We start from the raw sequence: 27,595 nt of genomic DNA, 5'->3' as shown, positions 1-27,595 counted from the left end.
GTTTACATGACAGGGATGGATCATGTTACACTAACACAATCTATCTTGGCATTGCATGCGTGTCAATTGCTAGGCTAGTACACAGAAAACCAAACAGGTTTTCCCATATTTGTTCGATTGAGCCACAATTTATTTGAGTATCTGTGGTGCAAACAAGGCATTTCTGTGTTTCCACTGTTAATTAATGCTTTTCCAACAGTGTTCTTTATGTCTACTTAGTTGTCATGACTTTACCTTCTGGGTGAGGATCAGAGAGAGCCCCCCCCAACAGAGAGGAAGTTGGGGAAGTTGGCCAATACCTTGCAGGAACTCTCTCTCCCACTTTGCAGAAATTGAAGTTAAAAATCCCTTTGTTACAACAGAGAGATTTTGCAGTAGTGTAACATCAAAAGGTTGGACATTGAAACAATATTTCTTACCTAATTAATGTGGGAAATTGATGGTGGGGTCCAAACAATAATTATGTCAAACCAGTTGTTGTTTGGTGATATCATTAAAAATGTTAGAACGGAAACATTGTAACTTTAAGAGCTTTCACAATATACATGTCAGAGTCACATCTAAATGTTATAAAACTTATATGATTAAATATGAAACTATTGTTGAGAAGATGTGATTTTAGCCTTCTAAATAAGATAATGGTTTTTCATATAGACTTTGGAACCGCCCTCCAAGGCAAGTGCTTAAAAGGACTAGCTGAAGAATTAACATATTAGACGAAAACATGCCGGTGAGGACAGTGGTCATAGTTGTAACCTAAATAAACAATCATTTAGACCAGTACATGGCCGGGTTGCTACTGGCGTGTAAAATGGTTAGACTCTACCAAACCAGAAAATGGTAAGACCCTCAAACTCTCGACTTAAGAAGATAAAGGCTACATCGGAAAATTCAGTCTGCAGCTGTTTAAGTACTTTAGTCTAGTAAACTCGACTGAGGACCACCGCGTGTGTACCTCTGAAGGATCCATTCTAAGGACGACGAGAAAATAACATTTTCCGATCAAACGACCATTAGTATGTCAGGTGCTACAGTAGGTGCTAGTGATTAACACGGGTATCCGGAATCCCGGGACTGTCCCGGTAACACTCTTTACATTTCCCGAAAAAATAAAATGACAAGATCCGAGAAATGACAAAAACAATTATCCAATGTCGGCACTAATGCAGGCCCTACACAACATGCGCAACCTCAGATTAGCAACAAATAAAAGAGCACATTATCCAAACAGCTTTTTGCATGGGAACCTTTTACATCACACAAAGTCGCCATAAATTCAAAGCACATGCATAGTTGACAATGCCGGACTGCACACGCGACCCAAATGCAATCAATAAATTCTACAGGGAACCCCTACAGTAGGCCTATAGCCTATAAAAGAACGTGCCTCTTTGAGCTGTCATTGTGAATTTTCAGGCAGTCACAAATTTGATAGGCCTATGCACAACTCACTGTCACATGAAGTCTGTTATTAATTCAGAGAGTCATGAGGGAATGTTATATCTGCTCCTGTCCTAGAGCCTAGGCTATTTTCCTATCCAGTCCCAAAATCTTGACTCATGTCTCGCATGAAAATTCTTAACTTTATTATGTAATCCATAGGTTGCATTATCAGAGCACATCATTTGTGTATGCCTGTCAAAATACCGCTATAACTATTTCCACTCTTCATCTCCCAGTTATTCGTGAGCTGATCTACTATCTGTATAATCATCAACTCGATTTAGCCAAATATAGGAGATATTCTGTAATTCGTTGGAGGTTATCTAGCAAGTTTAGCAACTTTGGTCTTTTCACTTTTGTTTGACTGAGTAAGAATGACTATACAACGCTATACTCGGAGTGCGCTCTTGTGCATTGAGATAGCCTACTGCTGAAATGCGCTGCCGAACAAAGATAGTTTCTCTATCATTAGTATATACCGTTTAATTTGATCTGAAATCTTGGTGCAGCCAAGCCGACAGGGTGGCATAGCGCCCCTCTTATCTGGGGAGAACCCTGGCATAGTGACCATATCTTGATTTTAAACGCTTTAAATGGGCACTTCCAGGATAACTATGAATTATTACCGGTATTGAAACTTAGTAGATTTTCTTGAAAATATTAATCCTTAGTAGGTGGTACATCTGCAGATAAAGCAAAACCCTGCTTGAATGGAACATTGGTGTGTGTGTGTGTGTGTGTGTGTGTGTGTGTGTGTGTGTGTGTGTGTGTGTATCAGATGGGACGGCAATGTGTGTATGTTTGTAATTACTGTCCTAATAAGTGGCCTCCTCCCGTAGTGGGACATCTGTGCTGCTTTTCCCAAGTAAACAATCTATTGTGTCATATCTTATTGATCTTCAGCAGAAACACAGACTTTCTTACAGGAGGTACTGTTTTGCACTGTTAGGTGTCATATATTTGTGGTGGATTCATTTGTTTATTTCTTTCAGCGATGTGTGTTAATAACCCTTTCATATTGGAGGTGGTCCTGATATACAGTAATTACAGATACACATCTATAGATGCTGTACACATCACAAACAGACAGCTATGTATCATGTGCAAATACTGTAATATAAACCTATGAACTTGATAATGCAGGAGATACAGAGATACATAAGAAATGATCTTGGGCACAGTTAGTTTTTTTCTGTTTTAGTACACAAGCCTTACCCATCTCCTCCCTGTATGTAGGGCCCTATAAAAATCTGCTTTACAAAGAATGCGGACAGAATCACGGAATCCAGACATTAAAAACGGAATTCAATAATATTGAAAAATATATTGAACTCAAGGTGGTGTCCTGGAGTAGTTTAAGCATTGTTGTGGACTTAGAACATCCAATTTTGTTTTTCTATTAAAAAAGGGTGATCTTGAGAGCGAAAATCTGAAAAAATAAAGAGAAACAGAGAAAATATTCACCCAATTTTATAGGGCCCTAGGTATGGTTGATGTCAAGTTAGTGATGGTTTTAGAATGGCTTAGCCCATCCCTTAATATTTCGCTATTGTTCCACCAGTGATTCCCATGGCTCCATCTGAAGTGGGCCCAAGGGCACGTATCTGTGTGTATGTGTGTGTGTGTGCCTTTGTCAACGCAGTGATGTCAGGTGTGGGCCGTGTAAGTCATAGAGGGAACCTCTGTTCTCACTATTTTATGACTAACTAAAAACCCCAGATATGTTCCAGTTGAGTCAAATACGGGGGGGGGGGGTTCCCTTGTCACATTAACCTACTCAACAAGGACTTCTGGTGCTACTTATTATTTAAAAAAATTAAAACATCTGCCATTACTCAAAGATTCTTGATCACATCCTGTTATTTGAACTTAAGAAAGTTTCGTAAGGCAGAAGGGGTGGGCCCTGGGGGGATTTGAATGAACATTCTGATTTTTGGAAAGGACGTGTTTGCGGGGCTTCTCTTCTGTTGTGATCAGATGTGGTTGTTTTTGGCCAAGAGCGGTGATGCATATATTATACTGTAATGTACAGTATGTACATACATGGCTCTGCAACTCTGAATCTTCTGATTTGATTGATCAGATTAATATCTAACCTAGGACCAAAATGTACATGTCATATGACTGGGATCGTCTGCATTTACTATACCTAGGGTTGCAAAATTCTGGGAACTTTCAATAAATTCCCTGGTTTTCCAGAAATCGTGATTGGAGGATTCTGGATTTCCTGCTTATTCCCGCCTGATTACGGAACCATCCAGTGGTGTAAAAATTACCCAATTGTTATACTTGAGTAAAAGTAGAGATACCTTAATAGAAAATGACTCAAGTAAAAGTCACGCAGTAAAATACTACTTGAGTAAAAGTCTAAAAGTATTTGGTTTTAAATATACTTAAGTATCAAAAGTAAATGTAATTGCTAAAATATACTAAATTATCAAAGTAATAGTAAAAGTACAAATAATTTCACATTCCTTATGCTAAGCAAATCAGACTGCTCTATTTTCATTTTTTTCTTTAAATTTAAGGATAGCCAGGGGCACACTTCAACACTTTGACAATCATTTACAAACAAAGCATGTGTGTTTAGTGAGTCCGCCAGATCAGAGGCAGTAGAGATGACCAAGGATGTTCTGTTGATAAGTGTGTAAATTAGACCCTTTTCCGTCCCTGCTAAGCATTGGAAATGTAAGGATTACTTTTGGGTGTCAGAGAAAATGTATGGAGTAAAAAGTACACTATTTTCTTTAGGAATGTAGTGAAATAAAATTTGTCAAAAATATAAATAGTAAAGTAAAGTACAGATCCCCCCCCCCCCAGAAAATACTTAAGTAGTCCTTTAAGCTTTCTAGGGCAGGCGTTACACTAGCGGAACCCCTGGACAACATTCCGCTGAAAAGGCAGTGCTCGAAATTCAAAAATAAATTTTTTGAAATATGTAACTTTCACACATTAACAAGTCCAGTACATCAAATGAAAGAAACTTCTTGTCCAATTTCAAAAAGGCTTTACAGCGAAAGCACAACATATGTTTATGTTAGATCAGAGCCAAGTCAAAAAAACACACAGCCATTTTTCCAGCCAAAGATAGCAGAAATATAGATAAAAATAATCACTAACCTTTGATGATCTTCATCAGATGACACTCATAGGACATCATGTTACACAATACATGTATGTTTTGTTCAATAATATGCATATTTATATCCGAAAATCTCAGATTACATTGGGGCGTTACGTTTAGTAATGTTTTGATTCCAAAACATCCGGTGATTTTATAGAAATACTCATAATAAACATTGATAAAAGTGTTATTCACAGAATTAAAGATAGACTTCTCCTTAATGCTACCGCTGTGTCAGATTTCAGAAAAACCTTATGGAAAAACATAATCTGAGTACGGCGCTCAGAGCCCAATCTAGCCAAAGAAATATCCGCCATGTTGGAGTCAACAGAAGTTAGAAATAACATTAGAAATATTCACTTAACTTTGATGATCTTCATCAGAATGCATTCCCAGGAATCCCAGTTCGACAATAAATGACTGATTTGTTCCATAAAGTCCATCATTTATGTCCAAATAGCCACTTGTTGTTAGCGTATTCATCTTCATGAGGCGTGCGCACTTCGTCCAGACAATAACTCGAAAAGTTCCGTTACAGGTCGTAGAAATAATTCAAACGATGTATGGAATCAATCTTTAGGATGTTTTTAACATAAATCATCAAAAAGGTTCCAACCGGAGAATTCCATTGTCTGTAGAAAAGCACTGGAACGAGAGCCAACTCTGTCGGGAGCGCGCTTCACGAGCCTGAGACACTCTGCCAGACCCATGACTCAATCAGCTCCAATCCCCCCTCCTTTATTGCAAAAGCCTGAAACAAGTTTCTAAAGACGGTTGACATCTAGTGGAAGCCTTAGGAAGTGCAGCTTGACCCCATAGATACTGTGTATTTGGTAGGCCAAGCTTTGAAAAACTACAAACCTCAGATTTTCCACTTCCTGGTTGGATTTTTCTCAGGTTTTCGCCTGCCATATGAGTTCTGTTATACTCACTGACATCATTCAAACAATTTTAGAGACTTCAGAGTGTTTTTTTATCCAAATATACTACTAATAATATACACATGTTAGCATCTGGAACTGAGTAGGAGGCAGTTCACTCTGGGCACGCTATTCATCCAGAAGTGAAAATGCTACCCCCTATCCCAGAATGGTTAAAGTATTTTTTCTAAAGTACTTTACACCACTGGAATCCTCCAACCAGAATTTTGGAGAAACCAGGGAATCTATACTATCAGAAACAATGTGTTGCGTTGTCAGCCGATGCTGAATGTGTCTTTAGGGCTGCCTGCGTAAAATGTGTCCGTGGATGGACAGGCTCACGGGAGGCCAGTTTCTGAGGACAGGGGATTTTTATACAGTGTCAGTGAGCCTGACCAGCCTCCCACTCTAATTAGGATTGGTTTCCAAAAATGCTTTGATGCCTTTCGCAAGTCCCCAACCAGATATATGTCTGCCACAATCAGGCTTTTGTTCTTGTAAATATCGCCTGCCTTTGATTCACTAAAGTTGAAACAGAGGGAAACCTCATCATGAAAGATGGAAGCATTTTATTTATTTATTTTTAGTGCTGATTGTTTTCCTCTGCCATGTGAAATCTGTATTCGGGGCACTGAGGCTTGTAGATTGTCAAAATAGCTTCCTTCTTAATGTGTGTGCATGTCTTCACTTTACTCTGCCAGTGCTCTTTTTAAGGGGGGAAAGGAAAGATGTCTTACCAAGGCCTACAGGTTCTTCTGAATGAAACCATGTGTCCCAGCTGTCTACAATTGCCTCTCTTGCTTTAGATCCCACAGCGTCCGTGCGTGTGTGTTGTATGCCTGAATGTGTATAGTTTCTGGGCATGTGTATGTGGGATTGCATTTATTTGAATGTTTGATTCATTTACTTACTTATGTATGTAGGCCTATATACTACAGTGCATCTTTTAGCTGCAAATGTACTAAAGCTTGATGTGTGTTTCTCGACAGGAGTCGGACGGACAAGGGTGCCCTTTCTGCCGGTGTGAGATCAAAGGCACAGAGCCTATCATCGTGGACCCTTTTGACCCGCGCAACACAGGGGCTAAGTGCTTCTTCCTGGATGACTTTAGCTTGCCTATGCTCGACCTGGACGACCTGGACGAGGATAGAGAGGACTTTCTGGTCATGAACAGACTGGCCTCCATCAGGAAGGTACTTCACACTCTTCATTTACTATCACTTTTAGTCAATCATTATACTCCGTAATTGTGTGAATTAATTTATTTATTTGAAAAATATAAAATACATATAGAGTTGCCTCAGCCATGTGAGTACAACAAAATACACACACAAAACATTATAGAGGATTTAAAAATCAAGGTAGCGCTTCATAACAATTTCACGTAATAAAGTATTTATAATTTATTAGTAAATCGTTTCTTTATCATGTATTAATCCTTACTCCCACATTGGTAAATGCCAGTAACGTAGTTATTCACACATAAACAACCTTTAAAAGTATTTACGAATTATTCATAAGATCATTAATAAGATGTTTTATATAGATCCTTACATTATAAACCATTTACTAACTAGTCATTAGTCAAGTCTTTTTGTGTGGCCTCATCTAAAGTGTGGGATATTTAAATCAAATCAAATTTTATTGGTCACACACACATGGTTATCAGATGTTTTTGCGGGTGTAGCGAAATTCTTGTTTTCAATGACCAGTGTAATTTCATACAAAATTATGGATATGCCATTGGTAGACATTCAAGCAGTAACTGATGCTCCTAAAGGTCTCAAAATGTCCCCTTGAACATATCAATGGTTAAACAATAAGCATACAATACAGAGGATGTCTTTGCTTTTATTCCTAAACAGTCACACTGTTGTAATAGTGTGATTTGTAACTTCAGACACCCTTAATGCTGAGTAAAACAATGTTTTAGTCCAAAAATGCTAACATAAGTGTTTCTTGACTGTGACTTTTCTACCAAAACCAAAGTGTGGATTGCAGTCACTCTTTAGATCAGTCTAATCTTGGTTAACCCAGAACTAAAATATTGAGTCATTTGGTCAGCTGTATGATTAAGTTCTGGGTCCATACGTGTTAGAAACCTGGAGTTCCAGTTGGCAAAGTCTCCACCCTCGCGAAGGGAAACTCGCAGCACCCTCTACCTTAATCACATATCAGTAGTAATGAAGGAATAGAAATCCACTGGAGAAAACTGTCCAGCCCAGCCAGCTGTTGTGTGTAGGCTACATCTCCTTTCTGCGTTTTATGATCAGTTCAATTAGTTATTTAACTAGGCAAGTCAGTTAAAAACAAATTCTTATTTACAATGACGGCCTACCCCAGCCACACCCTCCACTAAACAAGACGACGCTGGGAAAATTGTGAGCCACCCATATGGAACTCCCAATCACCGCCAGTTGTGATACAGCCCAGGATCAAACCTGGGTCTGTAGTGATGCCTCTAGCACTGCAATGCAGTGTCTTAGACCGCTGCTCCACTCAGGATCCCACAAACAAAACAATAACAGCAATACAGTCATTGCCAAAAGTTTTGAGAATGACACTATTAATTTTCACAAAGTTTTCTGCTTCAGTGTCTTTAGATATTTTTGTCAGATGTTACTCTGGAATACTGAAGTATAATTACAAGCATTTCATACGTGTCAAAGGCTTTTATTGACAATTACATGAGGTTGATGCAAAGAGTCAATATTTGCAGTGTTGACCCTTCTTTTTCAAGTCCTCTGCAATCCGCCCTGGCATGCTGTCAATTAACTTCTGGGCCACATCCTGACTGATGGCAGCCCATTCTTCCATAATTAATGCTTGGAGTTTGTCAGAATTTGTGGGTTTTTGTTTGTACACCCGCCTCTTGAGGATTGACCACAAGTTCTCAATGGGATTAAGGTCTGGGGAGTTTCCTGGCCATGACCCAAAATATTGATATTTTGTTCCCCGAGCAACTTAGTTATCAATTTTGCCTCATGGCAAGGTGCTCCATCATGCTGGAAAAGGCATTGTTCGTCACCAAACTGTTCCTGGATGGTTGAGAGAAGTTGCTCTCGGAGGATGTGTTGGTACCATTCTTTATTCATGGCTGTGTTCTTAGACAAAATTGTGAGTGAGTCTGCTCCCTTGGCTGAGAAGCTACCCGACACATGAACGGTCTCAGGATGCTTTACTGTTGGCATGACACAGGACTGATGGTAGTGCTCAACTTTTCTTCTCCGGACAAGCTTTTTTCTGGATGCCCCAAACAATCGGAAAGGGGATTCATCAGAGAAAATGATTTTACCCCAGTCCTCAGCAGTCCAATCCCTGTACCATTTGCAGAATATCAGTCTGTCCCTGATGTTTTTTTCTAGAGAGAAGTGGCTTCTTTGCTCCCCTTCTTGACACCAGGCCATCCTCCAAAAGTCTTCACCTCACTGTGCGTGCAGAAGCACTCACACCTGCCTGCTGCCATTCCTGAGCAAGCTCTGTACTGGTGGTGCCCCGATCCCGCAGCTGAATCAACTTTAGGAGATAGTCCTGGCGTTTGCTGGACTTTCTTGGGTGCCCTGAAGCCTTCTTCACAACAATTGAACCACTCTCCTTGAAATTCTTGATGATCCGATAAATAGTTGATTTAGGTGCAATCTTACTGGCAGCAATATCCTTGCCTGTGAAGCCCTTTTTGTGCAAAGCAATAATGACGGCACGTGTTTCCTTCCAGGTAATCATGGTTGACAGAGGAAGAACAATGATTCCATGCACCCCACCTTCCTTTTGAAGCTCCCAGTATGTTATTCGAACTCAATCAGCATGACAGTGATCTCCAGCCGTGTCCTCGTCAACACTCACACCTGTGTTAACGAGAGAATCACAGACATGATGTCAGCTGGTCCTTTTGTGGCAGGGCTGAAATGCAGTGGAATTTTTTTGGGGGGATTTAGTTCATTTGCATGGCAAAGAGAGACTTTGCAATTAATTGCAAATCATCTGATCAGTCTTCATAACATTCTGGAGTATATGCAAATTGCCATCATACAAACTGAGGCAGCAGGCTTCGTGAAAATGAATATTTGTGTCATTCTCAAAACTTTTGGCCACGACTGTACACTTCTTCATATAAAACACGTTATCCTTTACGTTATCCTTTTCTCTGTCTAAGGTTACCTGCTTTGGTCCGCATGACATAATAGTCTCAGCACTGTCTGGTAACAATCCACATACCCAACAATCTGATACATTCTGTGGTACAGAGACATTACTAGCTTTTTGTAAGAAAGTGTTTGACCCGGGGAAAACCTCAATCCATTTGGAGTAACTGTCAACCATTACCAACATATATGTGACCCGTTTCAGGAAACTATTCGTATGTTGCGGGTCACTACTTAACAGGAGAGCAGTTTGAACGTAGCTTTTTTTAAACAAAAACATTTTTGGGGGCAGAAATGCCTTCTCGAACATGTGAACTTCCATGTGTCTTAAAATACCTCTTGGAGCACCGATCGCTTTAGCGGGATCATTTTCGTCGACATCCTCTGAATTGCAGAGTGCCAAATTCAAATTAAATGACAAAAAACATTTCATTTTCATGAAATCACAAGTGCAATATACCAAAACACAGCTTAGCTTGTTGTAAACCTCTTCAGTCTACCCTATACTTTTTCGAACATTCTGTTAAAAATCGCGCAACATTTCAGCGCCCTGCTACTCAGGCCAGGAATATAGTATATGCATATGATTAGTATGTGTGGATAGAAAACACTCGGACGTTTATAAAACTGGTTAAATCACGGCTGTGGCTTTAACATAACGTGCGTTTCATTGAAAAGTGCAGGAAAATCTGATCACTGAAAGTGGAAAAATATATCCATCCGCCGCTTCAACCCATTGTTATGGGCGAAAGACATTAAATATGGCTGAGGTTGCAGTACCTACAGCTTCCACACGATGTCAACAGTCTTGTCATTTGCCTAGGATTTGTTTCTTGGTCAAACGAACAAGAGACAGCCCATTTCTTCCGGTCTCCGACCGGATATTTTGGTTGAGAAATAGACGGACAGTATTTCAAGATGGATCCCTATAGAAAACACTTCGTCTCGTGATTAATTTGATCGCTTATTAACGTTTACTAATACCTAATGTTGCATTACAAAAGTATTTCAAAGTGTTTTGTGAAAGTTTATCGTCGACTTTTTGAATTTAAAAAAATGACGTTACGTTATGAAACGCTATTTTTTTTCATTTATCACACAGTCTACATAGAACGATATCTAGGCTATATATGGACCGATTTAATCGAAAAAAGACCCAATAGTGATTATGGGACATCTAGGAGTGCCAACAAAGAAGATGGTCAAAGGTAATGAATGTTTTATATTTTATTGTGCGGTTTGTGTAGCGCCGAATATGCTAATTATTTTGTTTACGTCCCCTGCGGGTCTTTTGTGGTGTTACATGCTATCAGATAATAGCTTCTCATGCTTTCGCCGAAAAGCATTTTAAAAATCTGACTTGTTGCCTGGATTCACAACGAGTGTAGCTTTAATTCAATACCCTGCATGTGTATTTTAATGAACGTTTGAGTTTTAACTAATACTATTAGCATTTAGCGTAGCGCATTTGCATTTCCAGAGCTCTAGATGGGACGCCTGCATGCCAGGTAGAAGCAAGAGGTTAATATACCTGGCATGTCAGATTTAAAAAAAGCTTGACAACGAAAGCAAACCAAGCATTTATGTGAGCACAGCTCTCTCAGCAGACAAAACATTACAAACAGCTAGCAGCAAAGTAGATGGTCACGAAAGTCAGAAAAGCAATAAAATGAATCGCTTACCTTTGATGATCTTCAGATGTTTGCACTCACGAGATTCCCAATTACACAATAAATGTTTGTTTTGTTCAATAAAGATTATTTTTATATCCAAAAACCTCCATTTGGTTGATGCGTTTTGTTGAGTAATTCACAGGGGCGTGCAGGCCACGACGGGCAGACGAAAATTCCAAATAGTATCCGTAAAGTTTGTAGAAACATGTCAAACATTTTTTATAATCAATCCTCAGGTTGTTTTTACAATAAATAATCGATAATATATAAACCGGACCGTAGCTTTTTCAATAGGAGAGAGAGAAAAAATGTCTGCTCCAAGCCCCAATATTTTGACAGTTGTGGTAACTTTAGAGTGTTTTCTAACCTAATCTGCCAATTATATGCATATTCTAGCTTCTGGTCCTGAGAAATAGGCAGTTTCATTTGGGCATGTTTTTCACCCAAACATCAAAATACTGCCCCCTAGTCTCAAGAGATTAATAACCAACTTGTATGCCATCTGTAAATACAAATACAATTCTTTCATTACGAGCCTAGTTGGCAACCTTCCCGCCAGCCATGATTGGCTGAGATAATGAGTGGGCTGGACATGCCGAAAGATGAGTTTGGATTGGTCTGCCACGCTTCTGTGTATTTGAGCTGGTAGGTAATCCTGTTTAACGCAGCTTTTTTTATGTATCGCCTAGAAAAGTGTTGCTCTCCACTTTCTGAGTTTTGAAATCAATGGAATTCGAGTATGATAGCTAAGGAGATGGAGAAAACACCTATCTCCGGATTACATTTGTATTTTTCACCTTTATTTAACCAGGTAGGCTAGTTGAGAACAAGTTCTAATTTACAACTGCGACCTGGCCAAGATAAGACATAGCAGTGTGAACAGACAACAAAACAGAGTTACACATGGAGTAAACAATAAACAAGTCAATAACACAGTAGAAAAAAAATAACAAAAAAAAGAGTCAATATACATTGTGTGCAAACGGCACGAGGAGGTAGGCGAATAATTACAATTTAGCAGATTAACACTGGAGTGATAAATGGTCAGATGGTCATGTGCAGGTAGAGATACTGGTGTGCAAAAGTGCAGAAAAGTAAATAAATAAAAACAGTATGGGGATGAGTTAGGTAAATTGGGTGGGCTATTTACCGATGGACTATGTACAGCTGCAGCGATCGGTTAGCTGCTCTGATAGCAGATGTTTAAAGTTGGCGAGGGAGATAAGAGTCTCCAACTTCAACGATTTTTGCAATTTGTTCCAGTCACAGGCAGCAGAGAACTGGAAGGAAAGGCGGCCAAATGAGGTATTGGCTTTAGGGATGATCAGTGAGATACACCTGCTGGAGCGCGTGCTACGGGTAGGTGCTGCCATCGTGATCAGAGAACTGAGACAAGGCGGAGCTTTACCAAGCATGGACTTGTAGATGACCTGGAGCCAGTGGGTCTGGCGACAAATATGTAGTGAGGGCCAGCCGACTCGAGCATACAGGTCGCAGCGGTGGGTGGTATAAGGTGCTTTAGTAACTAAACGGATGACACTGTGATAAACTGCATCCAGTTTGCTGAGTAGAGTATTGGAAGCTATTTTGTAGATGACATCGTCGAAGTCGAGGATTGGTAGGATAGTCAGTTTTACTAGTGTAAGTTTGGCGGCGTGAGTGAAGGAGGCTTTGTTGCGAAATAGAAAGCCGACTCTAGATTTGATTTTTAGATAGATCTTTGTTTCACAACTACTTCAGGAGTTGAGACACGTTCTTCAGGAATGACATTTTTCGAAAATAATTTGGTCAGAGAATCCACATACACACACCTGGGGTCCCATTCCCCTGATTAGAGGGACAGAAAGTTGTTGAAAAATAATGATACAAATAAAAATAATAACACCAAGAATAAAATACACAAGAATGAAATAAAATTGTATTTGTCACATGCATCGTAAGCAACTTGTGTAGACTAAGCAACATGTGGGACTTGCCAACAATGCAGAGAGCTAAAATAGAAAAAATAGAAAAAGGAATAAATGCTCAACGAAGACTTGCATATGTACACACCCATTTTAAAATAAATATTATGTGGAAACCATATCGCGCTGCAGTTTGGTCCGATAATTATTCCAGCGAACGTGACAGAATATCCCATCAAACCAGGGCCTAGCAGCGTGCCCAAAGAGGGAAGGATTTCTGGACATGGAAAGAAGTGATGGGGAGATGCGAAACCCTTCCTTGGCGACAGACGGAAAGAGATTATGGAGGACAGCGACGACGACAGGGTTTGTGGCTACAGAAAGCCCAAGGACGTTTTTTGAGGTGGAGGCACATGGAGCTGGCGGCTGAGCAGAGGGAAGAGCCAGAGACTGTCAGGGAGGCAATGGCGTAGTTGGGAGAGAGTGAGATGAGAGAGATGTTGTGCAAGTGTATTATGCTCAACATCTGACCAGAGGGTCCAGTTAGCAGTCTGGTGCAACCTGTGCCGGTTCCACGCTTTCTGGCCTCAAGTGCACCTCTCCAGTCCGGTGCGTCATGTGTCTCCTCCTTGCACTCTCCCTGAAGTGCGTTTCCTCAGTCTGGTACGTCCTATGCCTGCTCCTCGCACTCTCCTTGAAGTGCGTATTCCCAGTCAGGTACGTCCTGTGCCTGCTCCTCGCACGCTCCCTGAAGTGCGTGTCCCCAGTCAGGTACGTCCTGTGCCTGCTCCTCGCACTCTCCTTGAAGTGCGTGTCCCCAGTCAGGTACGTCCTGTGCCTGCTCCCCGCACTCGCCCTGGAGTGCGTGTCACCAGTCTGGCGCCACCTGTGCCGGCTTCATGCACTAGGCCTCCAGTGCACCTTCCCAGTCCGGTGCGTCCTGTGCCTGCTCCTCGCACTCTCCCTGAAGTGTGTGTCACCAGTCTGGCGCCACCTGTGCCGGCTTCACACACTAGGCCTCCAGTGCGCCTTCCCAGTTCGGTGCGACCTGTGCCGGCCCCAAGCATCAGGCCTCCAGTGCGCCTCCCCATTCCAGAGCTTCAGGCGACAGTCCCAAGTCCAGAGCTTCCGGCGATGGTCCCCAGTCCAGAGCTTCCAGCGACGGTCCCCAGTCCAGAGCTTCCGGCGACGGTTCACAGTCTAGAGCTTCCGGCGACGGTTCACAGTCCAGAGCTTCCAGCGACGTTTCACAGTCCGGGTCCTCCAGCGACGTTCCACAGTCCGGAACCTCCTGAGACGGTCCACGGTCCGGAACCTCCTGAGACGGTCCACGGTCCGGAACCTCCTGAGATGGTCCACGATCCGGAACCTCCTGAGACGGTCCACGGTCCGGAACCTCCTGAGACGGTCCACAGCCCAAAACCTCCTGAGACGGTCCACAGTCCGGAACCTCCTGAGATGGTCCACGATCCGGAACCTCCTGAGACGGTCCACGGTCCGGAACCTCCTGAGACGGTCCACGGTCCGGAGCCTCCTGAGACGGTCCTCGGTCCGGAACCTCCTGAGACGGTCTACAGCCCAGAACCTCCTGAGACGGTCCAGAGTCCGGAACCTCCTGAGATGGTCCATGATCCGGAACCTCCTGAGACGGTCTACAGCCCAGAACCTCCTGAGACGGTCCACAGTCCGGAACCTCCTGAGATGGTCCATGATCCGGAACCTCCTGAGACGGTCCATGGTCTGGAACCTCCTGAGACGGTCCACGGTCCGGAACCTCCTGCGACGGTCAACAGTCCGGAACCTCCTGCGACGGTCAACAGTCCGGAACTTCCAGCTCCATGGCCGGAGCCTAACCCTGCGCCGATAACCAGTCTAAGCCCGGCGTCCAGTCCAGCTCCAAGGGCAGAGTCTTCTTCTGCACCTAGGTCCAGTCCAGGCACAGTTTTCCATGGATCCATGGGATGAGCGGGTTCTTCATCCCGCACCAGAGCCGCCCCCGATGCTGGCAGATCCGTGGGATGAGCGTGTTCTTCGTCCCGCACCAGAGCCGCCCCCGATGCTGGCGGATCCGCGAGCTGAGCGGGTACTTCATCCCGCACCAGAGCCGCCCCCGATGCTGGCGGATCCACAAGCTGAGTGGGGGCCACGACCTGCCCCAGAGCCGCCACCGATACTAATCACCCCCCTACCCTCCCCATTTGTTTCAGGTTTTGCGGCCGGAGTCCGCACCTTTGGGGGAGGCACTGTCACACCCTGACCATAGAGAGCCTTTGTTTTTCTATGGTATAGTAGATCAGGGCGTGACTGGGGGGTTTTCTAGTTATTATTTTCTATGTGGGGTTCTAGTTTAGTTTTTCTATGTTGGTGTTTGGTATGATTCCCACTTAGAGGAAGCTGGCTATCGTTGTCTCTAATTGGGGATCTTATTTAAGAAGCATTTTTTCCACCTTTGTTTTATGGGATATGGTTTTGAGTTAGTGCACGTAGCACCTCTGTTGTTACGGTTCGTTGTTTGTTTCGTTTCTTCCTTTCTTTTTTGTTTTGTGCGTTTTAAAATAAATATAATAATTATTCCAGCGAACGTGACAGCATGTGTGTGGGTTTTGTGTGAGAGTGTCTGTGTGTATATACAGTGCCTTTTCCCAATTTTTTAAATGTATTAAATCTCCAGAAATGTTCAAGTCCAGGCTCTGTCCAGGCCTGTCATGTTTGTCATTTATTATCATGTCTTGTCCCTGTGCTCCCCATTCTATTCGTTTCCCTCTGCTGGTCTTATTAGGTTCTTTCCCTCTTTCTATCCCTCTCTCTCCCCCTCCCTCTCTCACTCTCTCGCTCTCTCTTCTCTCTATCGTTCCGTTCCTGCTCCCAGCTGTTCCTATTCCCCTAATCAATCATTTAGTCTTCCCACACCTGTTCCCGATCCTTTCCCCTGATTAGAGTCCCTATTTCTTCCTTTGTGTTCCGTTCCTGTCCTGTCGGTTCCTTGTTTAGAATTCACCGTGCTGTGATTGTGTATCGCCCTGTCGTGTCGTGTTTTCCTCAGATGCTGCGTGGTGAGCAGGTGTCTGAGTCTGTCTGGTTCAAGTGCCTTCCCGAGGCAACCTGCTGTTCACCTGCTGTTCAAGATCGAGTCTCCAGTTTGTCCTCGTCATTTCGAGTGAAAGTTGTTTTTTTGTTTGTATTTACTTTACTGGATTAAAGACTCTGTTTTCGCCAAGTCGCTTTTGGGTCCTCTTTCACCTGCATGACAGAAGGAACCGACCAAGGAATGGACCCAGCGACTTCAGACGCTCGTTACACTGCCGTCGAGATCCAAGGAGCCATGCTCGGCAGACACGAGCAGGAATTGTCTGCTGCTCGCCATGCCGTGGAGAACCTGGCCGCTCAGGTTTCCGACCTCTCTGGACAGTTCCAGAGTCTACGTCTCGTGCCACCTGTTACTTCCTGGCCTGCCGAGCCTCCAGAACCTAGGGTTAATAACCCACCTTGCTACTCCGGGCAGCCCACTGAGTGCCGCTCCTTTCTCACGCAGTGTGAGATTGTGTTCTCTCTCCAACCCAACACATACTCTAGAGAGAGAGCTCGGGTTGCTTACGTCATTTCACTCCTTACTGGCCGGGCTCGAGAATGGGGCACAGCTATCTGGGAGGCAAGGGCTGATTGCTCTAACAAGTTCCAGAACTTTAAAGAGGAGATGATTCGGGTTTTTGACCGTTCAGTTTTTGGTAGGGAGGCTTCTAGGGCCCTGGCTTCCTTATGCCAAGGTGAACGGTCCATAACGGATTATTCTATTGAGTTTCGCACTCTTGCTGCCTCTAGTGAGTGGAACGAGCCGGCGCTGCTCGCTCGTTTTCTGGAGGGACTCCACGCAGTGGTTAAGGATGAGATTCTCTCCCGGGAGGTTCCTTCAGATGTGGACTCTTTGATTGCTCTCGCCATCCGCATAGAACGACGGGTAGATCTTCGTCACCGGGCTCGTGGAAGAGAGCTCGCATCAACGGTGGCTCCCTGCTCCGCATCGCAACCATCTCCCTCCTCTGGCTCAGAGTCTGAGCCCATGCAGCTGGGAGGGATTCGCATCTCGACTAAGGAGAGGGAACGGAGGATCACCAACCGCCTGTGCCTCTATTGCGGAGTTGCTGGACATTTTGTTAATTCATGTCCAGTAAAAGCCAGAGCTCATCTGTAAGCGGAGGGCTACAGGTGAGCGCAACTACTCAAGTCTCTCCATCAAAATCATGTACTACTTTGTCGGTCCATCTACGCTGGACCGGTTCGGGTGCTACATGTAGTGCCTTGATAGACTCTGGGGCTGAGGGTTGTTTCATGGACGAAGCATGGGTTCGGAAACATGACATTCCTTTCAGAGAGTTAGAGAAGCCTACGCCCATGTTCGCCTTAGATGGTAGTCATCTTCCCAGTATCAGATTTGAGACACTACCTTTAACCCTCACAGTATCTGGTAACCACAGTGAGACTATTTCTTTTTGATTTTTCGTTCACCGTTTACACCTGTTGTTTTGGGTCATCCCTGGCTAGTATGTCATAACCCTTCTATTAATTGGTCTAGTAATTCTATCCTATCCTGGAACGTTTCTTGTCATGTGAAGTGTTTAATGTCTGCCATCCCTCCCGTTTCTTCTGTCCCTACTTCTCAGGAGGAACCTGGCGATTTGACAGGAGTGCCGGAGGAATATCATGATCTGCGCACGGTCTTCAGTCGGTCCCGAGCCAACTCCCTTCCTCCTCACCGGTCGTATGATTGTAGTATTGATCTCCTTCCGGGGACCACTCCTCCTCGGGGTAGACTATACTCTCTGTCGGCTCCCGAACGTAAGGCTCTCGAGGATTATTTGTCTGTGTCTCTTGACGCCGGTACCATAGTGCCTTCTTCCTCTCCGGCCGGGGCGGGGTTCTTTTTTGTTAAGAAGAAGGACGGTACTCTGCGCCCCTGCGTGGATTATCGAGGGCTGAATGACATAACGGTTAAGAATCGTTATCCGCTTCCCCTTATGTCATCAGCCTTCGAGATTCTGCAGGGAGCCAGGTGCTTTACTAAGTTGGACCTTCGTAACGCTTACCATCTCGTGCGCATCAGAGAGGGGGACGAGTGGAAAACGGCGTTTAACACTCCGTTAGGGCATTTTGAGTACCGGGTTCTGCCGTTCGGTCTCGCCAATGCGCCAGCTGTTTTTCAGGCATTAGTTAATGATGTTCTGAGAGACATGCTGAACATCTTTGTTTTTGTCTATCTTGACGATATCCTGATTTTTTCTCCGTCACTCGAGATTCATGTTCAGCACGTTCGACGTGTTCTACAGCGCCTTTTAGAGAATTGTCTCTACGTAAAGGCTGAGAAGTGCTCTTTTCATGTCTCCTCCGTTACTTTTCTCGGTTCCGTTATTTCCGCTGAAGGCATTCAGATGGATTCCGCTAAGGTCCAAGCTGTCAGTGATTGGCCCGTTCCAAGGTCACGTGTCGAGTTGCAGCGTTTTTAGGTTTCGCTAATTTCTATCGGCGTTTCATTCGTAATTTCGGTCAAGTTGCTGCCCCTCTCACAGCTCTTACTTCTGTCAAGACGTGTTTTAAGTGGTCTGGTTCCGCCCAGGAGCTTTTGATCTTCTAAAAGAACGTTTTACGTCCGCTCCTATCCTCGTTACTCCTGACGTCACTAGACAATTCATTGTCGAGGTTGACGCTTCAGAGGTAGGCGTGGGAGCCATTCTATCCCAGCGCTTCCAGTCTGACGATAAGGTTCATCCTTGCGCTTATTTTTCTCATCGCCTGTCGCCATCTGAGCGCAACTATGATGTGGGTAACCGTGAACTGCTCGCCATCCGCTTAGCCCTAGGCGAATGGCGACAGTGGTTGGAGGGGGCGACCGTTCCTTTTGTCGTTTGGACAGACCATAAGAACCTTGAGTACATCCGTTCTGCCAAACGACTTAATGCCCGTCAAGCTCGTTGGGCGTTGTTTTTCGCTCGTTTCGAGTTTGTGATTTCTTACCGTCCGGGTAGCAAGAACACCAAGCCTGATGCCTTATCCCGTCTGTTTAGTTCTTCTGTGGCTTCTACTGATCCCGAGGGGATTCTTCCTTATGGGCGTGTTGTCGGGTTAACAGTCTGGGGAATTGAAAGACAGGTTAAGCAAGCACTCACGCACACTGCGTCGCCGCGCGCTTGTCCTAGTAACCTCCTTTTCGTTCCTGTTTCCACTCGTCTGGCTGTTCTTCAGTGGGCTCACTCTGCCAAGTTAGCTGGTCATCCCGGTGTTCGAGGCACTCTTGCGTCTATTCGCCAGCGCTTTTGGTGGCCGACTCAGGAGCGTGACACGCGCCGTTTCGTGGCTGCTTGTTCGGACTGCGCGCAGACTAAGTCGGGTAACTCTCCTCCTGCCGGTCGTCTCAGACCGCTCCCCATTCCTTCTCGACCATGGTCTCACATCGCCTTAGACTTCATTACCGGTCTGCCTTTGTCTGCGGGGAAGACTGTGATTCTTACGGTTGTCGATAGGTTCTCTAAGGCGGCACATTTCATTCCCCTCGCTAAACTTCCTTCCGCTAAGGAGACGGCACAAATCATTATTGAGAATGTATTCAGAATTCATGGCCTCCCGTTAGACGCCGTTTCAGACAGAGGCCCGCAATTCACGTCACAGTTTTGGAGGGAGTTCTGTCGTTTGATTGGTGCGTCCGTCAGTCTCTCTTCCGGGTTTCATCCCCAGTCTAACGGTCAAGCAGAGAGGGCCAATCAGACGATTGGTCGCATACTACGCAGCCTTTCTTTCAGAAACCCTGCGTCTTGGGCAGAACAGCTCCCCTGGGCAGAATACGCTCACAATTCGCTTCCTTCGTCTGCTACCGGGTTATCTCCGTTTCAGAGTAGTCTGGGTTACCAGCCTCCTCTGTTCTCATCCCAGCTTGCCGAGTCCAGCGTTCCCTCCGCTCAAGCGTTTGTCCAACGTTGTGAGCGCACCTGGAGGAGGGTGAGGTCTGCACTTTGCCGTTACAGGGCACAGACTGTGAGAGCCGCCAATAAACGCAGGATTAAGAGTCCAAGGTATTGTTGCGGCCAGAGAGTGTGGCTTTCCACTCGCAACCTTCCTCTTACGACAGCTTCTCGTAAGTTGACTCCGCGGTTCATTGGTCCGTTCCGTGTCTCCCAGGTCGTCAATCCTGTCGCTGTGCGACTGCTTCTTCCGCGACATCTTCGTCGCGTCCATCCTGTCTTCCATGTCTCCTGTGTTAAGCCCTTTCTTCGCACCCCGTTCGTCTTCCCTCCCCCTCCCGTCCTTGTCGAGAGCGCACCTATTTACAAGGTACATAAGATCATGGACATGCGTTCTCGGGGACGGGGTCACCAATACTTAGTGGATTGGGAGGGTTACGGTCCTGAGGAGAGGAGTTGGGTTCCGTCTCGGGACGTGCTGGACCGTTCACTCATTGATGATTTCCTCCGTTGCCGCCAGGATTCCTCCTCGAGTGCGCCAGGAGGCGCTCGGTGAGTGGGGGTACTGTCATGTTTGTCATTTATTATCATGTCTTGTCCCTGTGCTCCCCATTCTATTCGTTTCCCTCTGCTGGTCTTATTAGGTTCTTTCCCTCTTTCTATCCCTCTCTCTCCCCTCCCTCTCTCACTCTCTCGCTCTCTCTTCTCTCTATCGTTCCGTTCCTGCTCCCAGCTGTTCCTATTCCCCTAATCAATCATTTAGTCTTCCCACACCTGTTCCCGATCCTTTCCCCTGATTAGAGTCCCTATTTCTTCCTTTGTGTTCCGTTCCTGTCCTGTCGGTTCCTTGTTTAGAATTCACCGTGCTGTGATTGTGTATCGCCCTGTCGTGTCGTGTTTTCCTCAGATGCTGCGTGGTGAGCAGGTGTCTGAGTCTGTCTGGTTCAAGTGCCTTCCCGAGGCAACCTGCTGTTCACCTGCTGTTCAAGATCGAGTCTCCAGTTTGTCCTCGTCATTTCGAGTGAAAGTTGTTTTTTTTGTTTGTATTTACTTTACTGGATTAAAGACTCTGTTTTCGCCAAGTCGCTTTTGGGTCCTCTTTCACCTGCATGACAAGGCCACTCAAGGACATTCAGAGTTCTGAAGCCACAACTGTCACGCCCTGATCTGTTTCACCTGTTCCTGTGATTGTCTTCACCCCCTCCAGGTGTCGCTTATTTTCCCCAGTGTACTTATCCCTGTGTTTCCTGTCTCTCTGTGCCAGTTTGTCTTGTATGTTTGTCATGTCAACCAGCATGTTTTTCTCCTAATCGTTTCTCTATTCTCTTATTTATAGTCTTCCCGGTTTTGACCCCTGCCTGACTCTGAACTACTTTTCCACCTTCCTGATCATCCTGCCTGCCCTGCCCTTGATTCTGCCTGCCCTTTGGTACCTTTTGGACTCTGAACTTTTTGCCTGTCCACGACCATTCTCTTGTCTTACCCTATCGGATTAATACATATTGTAAGACTCCAACCATCTGCCTACTTTGTCTGCATCTGGGTCTCGCCTGTCATGATAACTCCTGCATTGTCTTGGCTGTGTGATTAGGGTCGTTGTCCTTTTGGAAGGTGATCCTTCGCCCCCAGTCTGAGGTCCTGAGCGCTCTGGAGCAGGTTTTCATCAAGGATTTCGCTGTACTTTGTTCCGTTCATCTTTGCCTCGATCCTGACTAGTCTTTCAGTCCCTGCCGCTGAAAATCATCCCTACAGCATCCCTACAGCATTATGCTGGCACCACCATGCTTCACCGCTTGGAATTCAGGCCAAAGTGTTTAATATTGGTTTCATCGGACCATAGAATCTTATTTCTCATGGTCTGATAGTGTTTTGTTGCCTTTTGACAAACTCCAAGCGGGCTGTCATGTCAATACTTATTTTCCACCATAATTTGCAAATAAATTCATAAAAAATCCTTCAATGTGATTTTCTGGATTTGTTTTCTTCTCATTTTGTCTGCCATAGTTGAAGTGTACCTATGATGAAAATTACAGACCTCTCTCATCTTTTTAAGTGGGAGAACTTGCACAATTGGTGGCTGACTAAATACTTTTTTTGCCCCACTGTATAGGCGTACAGGAGGCTAAGTTCAACTACTAGAGTCAGTTGGAGTGCCAGTATGCATTGCCTTCATAGGCCTGCAGTAGCTAAGCCTAATAATTGCCATACCATACCAAACCTTCACAAAGGTTGCTTAACTTTATTAGGGTAAAAGTAATAAGCACAGCAGGGCCGCCGGCAAACATGTGGCGTGCCGGCATTTGCCCCACCACAATTGACTTGGTTTATAAAAAATATTGACACAAAAGCGTTGGAAAGAGGGACAAAGTAATGTTGTTTAGATTTTTATGTTTTCATCCTTTCCAGGATTTTTTTTAACCATTAGAACAATTCTGATCCCATCACAGCCTGTATAAAACAGTTTTTTACAGGTGATTTATTCCTATGACATACTTGGAGTTTTACTTGGTTAGGTTAGGTTACCAGATAAGGAGAAACTCTGGGCCCCAGGAAAAACATTTCCCCATTTACATTACATTTAAGTCATTTAGCAGACGCTCTTATCCAGAGCGACTTACAAATTGGTGCATTCACCTTATGACATCCAATGGGACAGTCACTTAACAATAGTGCATCTAAAACTTAGGGGGGGGGTGAGAGGGATTACTTATCCTATCCTAGGTATTCCTTAAAGAGGTGGGGTTTCAGGTGTCTCCGGAAGGTGGTGATTGACTCCGCTGTCCTGGCGTCGTGAGGGAGTTTGTTCCACCATTGGGGGCCAGGGCAGCGAACAGTTTTGACTGGGCTGAGCGGGAGCTGTACTTCCTCAGTGGTAGGGAGGCGAGCAGGCCAGAGGTGGATGAACGCAGTGCCCTTGTTTGGGTGTAGGGCCTGATCAGAGCCTGGAGGTACTGAGGTGCCGTTCCCCTCACAGCTCCGTAGGCAAGCACCATGGTCTTGTAGCGGATGCGAGCTTCAACTGGAAGCCAGTGGAGAGAATGGAGGAGCGGGGTGACGTGAGAGAACTTGGGAAGGTTGAACACCAGACGGGCTGCGGCGTTCTGGATGAGTTGAAGGGGTTTAATGGCACAGGCAGGGAGCCCAGCCAACAGCGAGTTGCAGTAATCCAGACGGGAGATGACAAGTGCCTGGATTAGGACCTGCGCCGCTTCCTGTGTGAGGCAGGGTCGTACTCTGCGGATGTTGTAGAGCATGAACCTACAGGAACGGGCCACCGCCTTGATGTTGGTTGAGAACGACAGGGTGTTGTCCAGGATCACGCCAAGGTTCTTGGCGCTCTGGGAGGAGGACACAATGGAGTTGTCAACCGTGATGGCGAGATCATGGAACGGGCAGTCCTTCCCCGGGAGGAAGAGCAGCTCCGTCTTGCCGAGGTTCAGCTTGAGGTGGTGATCCGTCATCCACACTGATATGTCTGCCAGACATGCAGAGATGCGATTCGCCACCTGGTCATCAGAAGGGGGAAAGGAGAAGATTAATTGTGTGTCGTCTGCATAGCAATGATAAGAGAGACCATGTGAGGTTATGACAGAGCCAAGTGACTTGGTGTATAGCGAGAATAGGAGAGGGCCAAGAACAGAGCCCTGGGGGACACCAGTGGTGAGAGCGCGTGGTGAGGAGACAGATTCTCGCCACGCCACCTGGTAGGAGCGACCTGTCAGGTAGGACGCAATCCAAGCGTGGGCCGCGCCGGAGATGCCCAACTCGGAGAGGGTGGAGAGGAGGATCTGATGGTTCACAGTATCGAAGGCAGCCGACAGATCTAGAAGGATGAGAGCAGAGGAGAGAGAGTTAGCTTTAGCAGTGCGGAGCGCCTCCGTGATACAGAGGAGAGCAGTCTCAGTTGAATGACTAGTCTTGAAACCTGACTGATTTGGATCAAGAAGGTCATTCAGAGAGAGATAGCGGGAGAGCTGGCCAAGGACGGCACGTTCAAGAGTTTTGGAGAGAAAAGAAAGAAGGGATACTGGTCTGTAATTGTTGACATCGGAGGGATCGAGTGTAGGTTTTTTCAGAAGGGGTGCAACTCTCGCTCTCTTGAAGACGGAAGGGACGTAGCCAGCGGTCAGGGATGAGATGATGAGCGAGGTGAGGTAAGGGAGAAGGTCTCCGGAAATGGTCTGGAGAAGAGAGGAGGGGATAGGGTCAAGCGGGCAGGTTGTTGGGCGGCCGGCCGTCACAAGACGCGAGATTTCATCTGGAGAGAGAGGGGAGAAAGAGGTCAGAGCACAGGGTAGGGCAGTGTGAGCAGAACCAGCGGTGTCGTTTGACTTAGCAAACGAGGATCGGATGTCGTCGACCTTCTTTTCAAAATGGTTGACGAAGTCATCTGCAGAGAGGGAGGAGGGGGGCGGAGGATTCAGGAGGGAGGAGAAGGTGGCAAAGAGCTTCCTAGGGTTAGAGGCAGATGCTTGGAATTTAGCGTGGTAGAAAGTGGCTTTAGCAGCAGAGACAGAGGAGGAAAATGTAGAGAGGAGGGAGTGAAAGGATGCCAGGTCCGCAGGGAGGCGAGTTTTCCTCCATTTCCGCTCGGCTGCCCGGAGCCCTGTTCTGTGAGCTCGCAATGAGTCATCGAGCCACGGAGCGGGAGGGAGGACCGAGCCGGCCTGGAGGATAGGGGACATAGAGAGTCAAGGGATGCAGAGAGGGAGGAGAGGAGGGTTGAGGAGGCAGAATCAGGAGATAGGTGGGAGAAGGTTTGAGCGGAGGGAAGAGATGATAGGATGGAAGAGGAGAGAGTAGCGGGGGAGAGAGAGCGAAGGTTGGGACGGCGCGATACCATCCGAGTAGGGGCAGTGTGGGAGGTGTTGGATGAGAGCGAGAGGGAAAAGGATACAAGGCAGTGGTCGGAGACTTGGAGGGGAGTTGCAATGAGGTTAGTGGAGGAACAGCATCTAGTAAAGATGAGGTCGAGCGTATTGCCTGCCTTGTGAGTAGGGGGGAAGGTGAGAGGGTGAGGTCAAAAGAGGAGAGGAGTGGAAAGAAGGAGGCAGAGAGGAAAGAGTCAAAGGTAGACGTGGGGAGGTTAAAGTCGCCCAGAACTGTGAGAGGTGAGCCGTCCTCAGGAAAGGAGCTTATCAAGGCATCAAGCTCATTGATGAACTCTCCGAGGGAACCTGGAGGGCGATAAATGATAAGGATGTTAAGCTTGAAAGGGCTAGTAACTGTGACAGCATGGAATTCAAAGGAGGCGATAGACAGATGGGTAAGGGGAGAAAGAGAGAATGACCACTTGGGAGAGATGAGGATCCCGGTGCCACCACCCCGCTGACCAGACGCTCTCGGGGTGTGCGAGAACACGTGGGCGGACGAAGAGAGAGCAGTAGGAGTAGCAGTGTTGTCTGTGGTGATCCATGTTTCCGTCAGTGCCAAGAAGTCGAGGGACTGGAGCCACTGTGGTACTTGTTGTGCCACCTCTGAAATGACCAGACAATGTTAGAAATTTAAAAAAAAAATCTATTTGTATCGTTTACTATCTCAGCATTTTGACTTACGTATCTAATTTTTTTTTAGATAGTATCTGCATTTTTAAAAATGGTGGGTGAATATGGGCTTCCGTAGTTTTACGTATCTCGGTGAAACCTTCTGACAGCAGCTACTGTGACAATTTCAGAATGTAACAGGCTGTTACTGCACTTTCAGGTAAAACAATTTTAGCTGGTTCAAAAACATTGCTCTGCTATTACCATTTGTACTGTAAGAGTATTGCGTTTGACACAGTTCTTTTTACACTGGATGGGGGCGCTCAAGACGTGATCATTTCGCAAGTTCACACAACAGTATTGTCTCTCCAAAATCGATAACTCTCGAGAACCTCTCGAAAATGGCCCTTTGCTATCGCCAATGTGAAACGGTCTAAATGTGTGATCTTGGACAAAGTCTGTGTCACGCCCTGACCTTAGAAAGCCTTTTTATGTCTCTATTTGGTTTGGTCAGGGTGTGATTTGGGGTGGGCATTCTATGTTTTTATTTTCTATGATTGTGTATTTCTATGTTTCGGCTGTGTATGGTTGTCAATCAGGGACAGCTGTCTATCGTTGTCTCTGATGGGAACCATACTTAGGTAGCCCTTTTCCCTCCTTTCAGTGTGGGAAGTTAACTTTGTTTGTGGCACATAGCCCTTAATTAAGCGTCACGGTTGTTTTTGTATTGTTTATTTTTTTTGTCGCCGTCATCCTAATAAAAAGGAATATGTACGCTCACCACGCTGCGCATTGGTCTACTTCATTTTACGGCCGTGACAGTGTGACTATGGCCTCTGTGCTCAGTCAACTTAACTCACATGCTGTCAAGTAGAATTACCCAGCGATTAATTAAATGGACTACTGCCATTTATCTACGTATCTACTAACTAAATATGCAGGACGTTGAACTTGTGTGTCAGAATCACTGAAGAGGATAGTTGTATTTTGTGTTTTTTTTTATGCAGGTCTGGTCAAACTATGATGAGTTACTAAGCATTCTGTCAGTTCAATTGCTGTCTGGTATTTAAAAAATGTAGCGTCAGTTCAATTGCTCTCTGGTATAAAAAAAAGTCAAGTCAGCGCAATCTCAGAAATGCCACATTTCAGGATTCCAAACAGTACTTGTCATGTCATGAAACATCATGCTGTGCCAGGAAGAGAAAGGATCCTGTTCAATGCTACAGACTCTGGTGATTAAGTGGCTAATGCTACAATTGGCTGATTAGCCATAGAGTAAGTGTTGTCCAACCCCGGAATGCCGAGTTTGCCTACTCATTCGAGGGTTTTTATTTATTTTGACTATTTTCTACATTGTAGAATAATAGGGAAGACATCAAAACTATGTAATAACACATATGGAATCATGTAGTAGCCAAAAAAAGTGTTAAACAAATAAAAATATATTTGAGATATGAGATTCTTCAAAGTAGCCACCCTTTGCCTTGATGACAACTTTGCACACGCTTGGTTTAGTATTATTATTATTATTTTTTTCACCTTTATTTAACCAGGTAGGCCAGTTGAAAACAAGTTCTCATTTACAATTGCGACCTGGCCAAGATAAAGCAAAGCAGTGCAGCAAAAACTACAACACAGAGTTACACATAAACAAATGTACAGTCAATAACACAAGAAAAATCTATGTACAGTGTGTGCAAATGTAGAAGATTAGGGAGGTAAGGCAATAAATAGGCCATAGTGGCGAAATAATTACAATTTAGCATTACCACTGGAATGATAGGTGTACAGATTATGATATGCAAGTAGAGATACTGGATTGCAAAAGAGCAAGAAGATAAATAACAATATGGGGATGAGGTAGTTGGATGTGTGATTTACAGATTGGCTGTGTACAGGTACAGTGATTGGTAAGCTGCTCTGATAGCTGATGCTTAAAGTTAGAGAGGGAGATCTAAG

The 27,595-nt window shown here is 45.1% G+C and overlaps 1 protein-coding gene across 4 annotated transcripts in view; it reads left to right on the top strand.

Moving 5' to 3' along the window:
- cblb (Cbl proto-oncogene B, E3 ubiquitin protein ligase) overlaps positions 1-27,595 on the top strand; it is a 175,281-nt gene that overhangs the window by 111,908 nt on the left and 35,778 nt on the right. For all 4 annotated transcript variants that reach the window (XR_006831710.1, XM_046297737.1, XM_046297736.1 and 1 more), the window contains one exon: positions 6,477-6,680. Coding sequence is in view for 3 of the 4 variants with exons in the window: in XM_046297737.1 (XP_046153693.1) it covers positions 6,477-6,680 (204 nt within the window). In the remaining variant the exon portion in view is untranslated. The remainder of the gene's footprint in view (positions 1-6,476; positions 6,681-27,595) is intronic.

This window comes from Oncorhynchus gorbuscha, linkage group LG14 (assembly GCF_021184085.1).
Source record: "Oncorhynchus gorbuscha isolate QuinsamMale2020 ecotype Even-year linkage group LG14, OgorEven_v1.0, whole genome shotgun sequence".
Lineage (NCBI taxonomy): Eukaryota > Metazoa > Chordata > Actinopteri > Salmoniformes > Salmonidae > Oncorhynchus > Oncorhynchus gorbuscha.
The sequence above is the reverse complement of the archived record's forward strand: the minus strand, read 5'-3'. Positions and strand labels throughout refer to the sequence as shown.